The sequence below is a fragment of the Lolium rigidum genome, chromosome 7, assembly GCF_022539505.1.
Source record: "Lolium rigidum isolate FL_2022 chromosome 7, APGP_CSIRO_Lrig_0.1, whole genome shotgun sequence".
In the NCBI taxonomy this organism is placed as follows: domain Eukaryota; kingdom Viridiplantae; phylum Streptophyta; class Magnoliopsida; order Poales; family Poaceae; genus Lolium; species Lolium rigidum.
The window spans coordinates 82,961,702-82,964,241 of record NC_061514.1 but is presented as its reverse complement, the minus strand read 5'-3'; the positions used below and the strand labels follow the sequence as shown (position 1 = coordinate 82,964,241).

At 50.1% G+C, this 2,540-nt stretch overlaps 1 protein-coding gene across 1 annotated transcript; it reads right to left on the bottom strand.

Moving 5' to 3' along the window:
* Positions 1-582: 582 nt before the first annotated feature.
* LOC124671597 lies at positions 583-1,530 on the bottom strand. Its single transcript, XM_047207954.1, has one exon. The coding sequence runs from the start codon at positions 1,528-1,530 to the stop codon at positions 583-585; it is 948 nt and encodes a 315-aa protein (XP_047063910.1).
* Between the last annotated feature and the right edge of the window lie 1,010 nt (positions 1,531-2,540).

Below are 2,540 nucleotides of genomic sequence, written 5' to 3'. Positions count from 1 at the left end.
GGTTCAAGTTGTATGAAGATCATAAACCGTATTCAAAATTAGATTTGTTGACAGATCTTAAGCATTGCATAATCATCACACTGGACTTCAAAAAATTCGTAGTTGTATGGAAATTGTTGTGGTACTTTTGATGTAGAAACTACACACAATAGGTTGAGACATGAATATATAGTGAAATTGCTGCTCAAGGTGCCTTGCTTTACTGTGGACCCCCCCCCCCCCCACCCACCCAGAAATAAGTGACGTTTTCGGCATTATTTCATTGAAACTTTTGAAAAGTTGACTGAAAATCCCGTTTTAGATCTTTAGATTGGAAAACTGAAATTTACATGTATAGATTTGTCTTGAAAACTATTTGGAGAAGAGATATTGGACATATGTACTCTAAAACAAAACATATTGGACAATTCAGAAAAGGAAAGTAAAAAAATCCCAAATAAGGTTTAGAGAAGAGATAAACGGAACATGCATTCGTAGTCATAGCTTGTGCCCGCAAATTTGGCAAACTTGAGTCAACACGACCCTATTGGACCATTTCTAATTTCATTCCAACGGGCTATATAATTACAATAAGTTACTTATCTAATTAGTTATACAACTCCAGTTCATGCTTGCGAGAATGGGTGTTATCCATATGGGGCTTGGCCAGCTGGACCAAAGTTGAGGTAAAATTTCTTCCCTGGAGTCATTTTCCAAGTTGAGAACACCTATATCCCGGCTATTATTCTTATAGTCTGAAACACACGACTCATCATCTGTGAAATAGACACAATTTGGCTTCAGCTGGGGAAGTTCTTTAGCACTAAAACACTGTGCCTGGTTATACCCAAGAAATAGCACCTGATCATGCAAGTCCTTCATTTTCACAAGCTCTTTTGCTGCCATGTCAACTTTATATAGCAATATTTCCTGAGTCTCACGTATGATCTCATTGTCATCTGTGTCTATGAGTTCATAATTCCTGCGAACTTGCAGCAGATCGCCGCACGGAGTCTGAACAACGTACATGCACCCACGGATATAATTCTTCATGCAATCTGTAATTGTATTCATTGTGAAGGTGGGACTGGTAAGATCAAAAGTGTCGATTCTTCCGAATCTCGTGAATGCATACAGCAGACCATCCGTGTACATGCATTGTTGGTAGTCCCAACCTGGCGGCAGCAAGGTCCACTTGCAATCTCCTACCCTTGCAAACGAAAGCTGAAGTGATAGACCGTGAATGAGAACTACAATGTAGCTTCCTGTGGACGGATCAGGAAATATGAAAGATTGGTGGTAGAAGACGTCACGAAGCTCATCGAGAGCATGAATTGTCATATGGTGACCAATATATTGAAAGTCTAAGTCAATGTCGTGCATTGGGTCCCACAACTCATACTTGTCAATTGTGCCTGCGTCGTCAAAGATCGGCTTCACACTCTCATTGGTGATTACTGACGGGAGAGCAATCTGTTGACCAGTGGCCACGTTGACAAGGTGTAGCTCGGACTTCTCATCAGCAGTAAGAAGCCAGCCATGTGAGGGCATCTCCAACCGGGCGACCCATCCCGCGCCCGCGCGTCCGGATGGGTCGAAACGGACAAAACCGCGGCCCAGCGCGCGGACCCATCCCTAAAACGGATGGCCGCGGCGTCCGGGACGACCCAAACCCGGCCCAAATCTTGGACGAGTTTGCGTGGCCGCGGACGCGAAAGGCTGGTCGCTCGCGTCCTCCCTTGTCCGCCCCCGGCCCGCCTCGTCCGCCTCCCAAAACACAAGCCCATCGCCCACATCTCCCCACCGCTCCGCCGCCACCCACGGACCGGCGATTTGGGAGCGCGTCGCCGCCGGCCATCGTCGTCGAGACGCCGGCAAGCGGGGCGGAAGCATAGGTCGAGGTCCCGCGCTGCTTTCGCCGCGTCGTAGCGGAGTCGGAGGACGCCGCCGCCGGCGCTGTTGTCCTCTCACCGTCGCGACACCTCCCGCCGTTCGCAGCTGCGCCGTTTCCGCCGGAGGTGAGCTCTCCCTGCACTCGCGTATCCGGACCGGACGTCGTCTCGAGACGGCCGCTTCGCAGGTCGCTACGTAAGCATTTGGATGGCCTCCGCTCGCGAGGTGTTCGGTCAAATGCTCGAACTAAAATGTGTCCCTTTTCGGATCATGGTGGACAACGACGACGAGTACTACTTCAAGAACTTCATCGACACGTCGTCGAAGAGGAGTCCGACGACGATTTTTTCACGGATGCTCGCGCTGCTCATCCACGAGCACGTCGTCTCGCAAATCCCCGTGCATCGGGGTCCTTGCCGGGCGCGCGGCCGCCTTGGACCGCAAAGAGAACGCGGCCACGACCAGCTCTACAACGACTACTTCAAACCCAAGCCATTGTTCGTGCCGTCCATGTTTCGCCGTCGTTTTCGGATGACCGGGCCGCTGTTCCGCCGGATAATGGATGCCGTGAAGATCTACGACGACTACTTCGTGCGAAAGTGGATGCAATTGGCAAGGTAGGCCTCTCTTCGTACTCGAAATGCACGGCAGCGATTAGGATGCTCGCA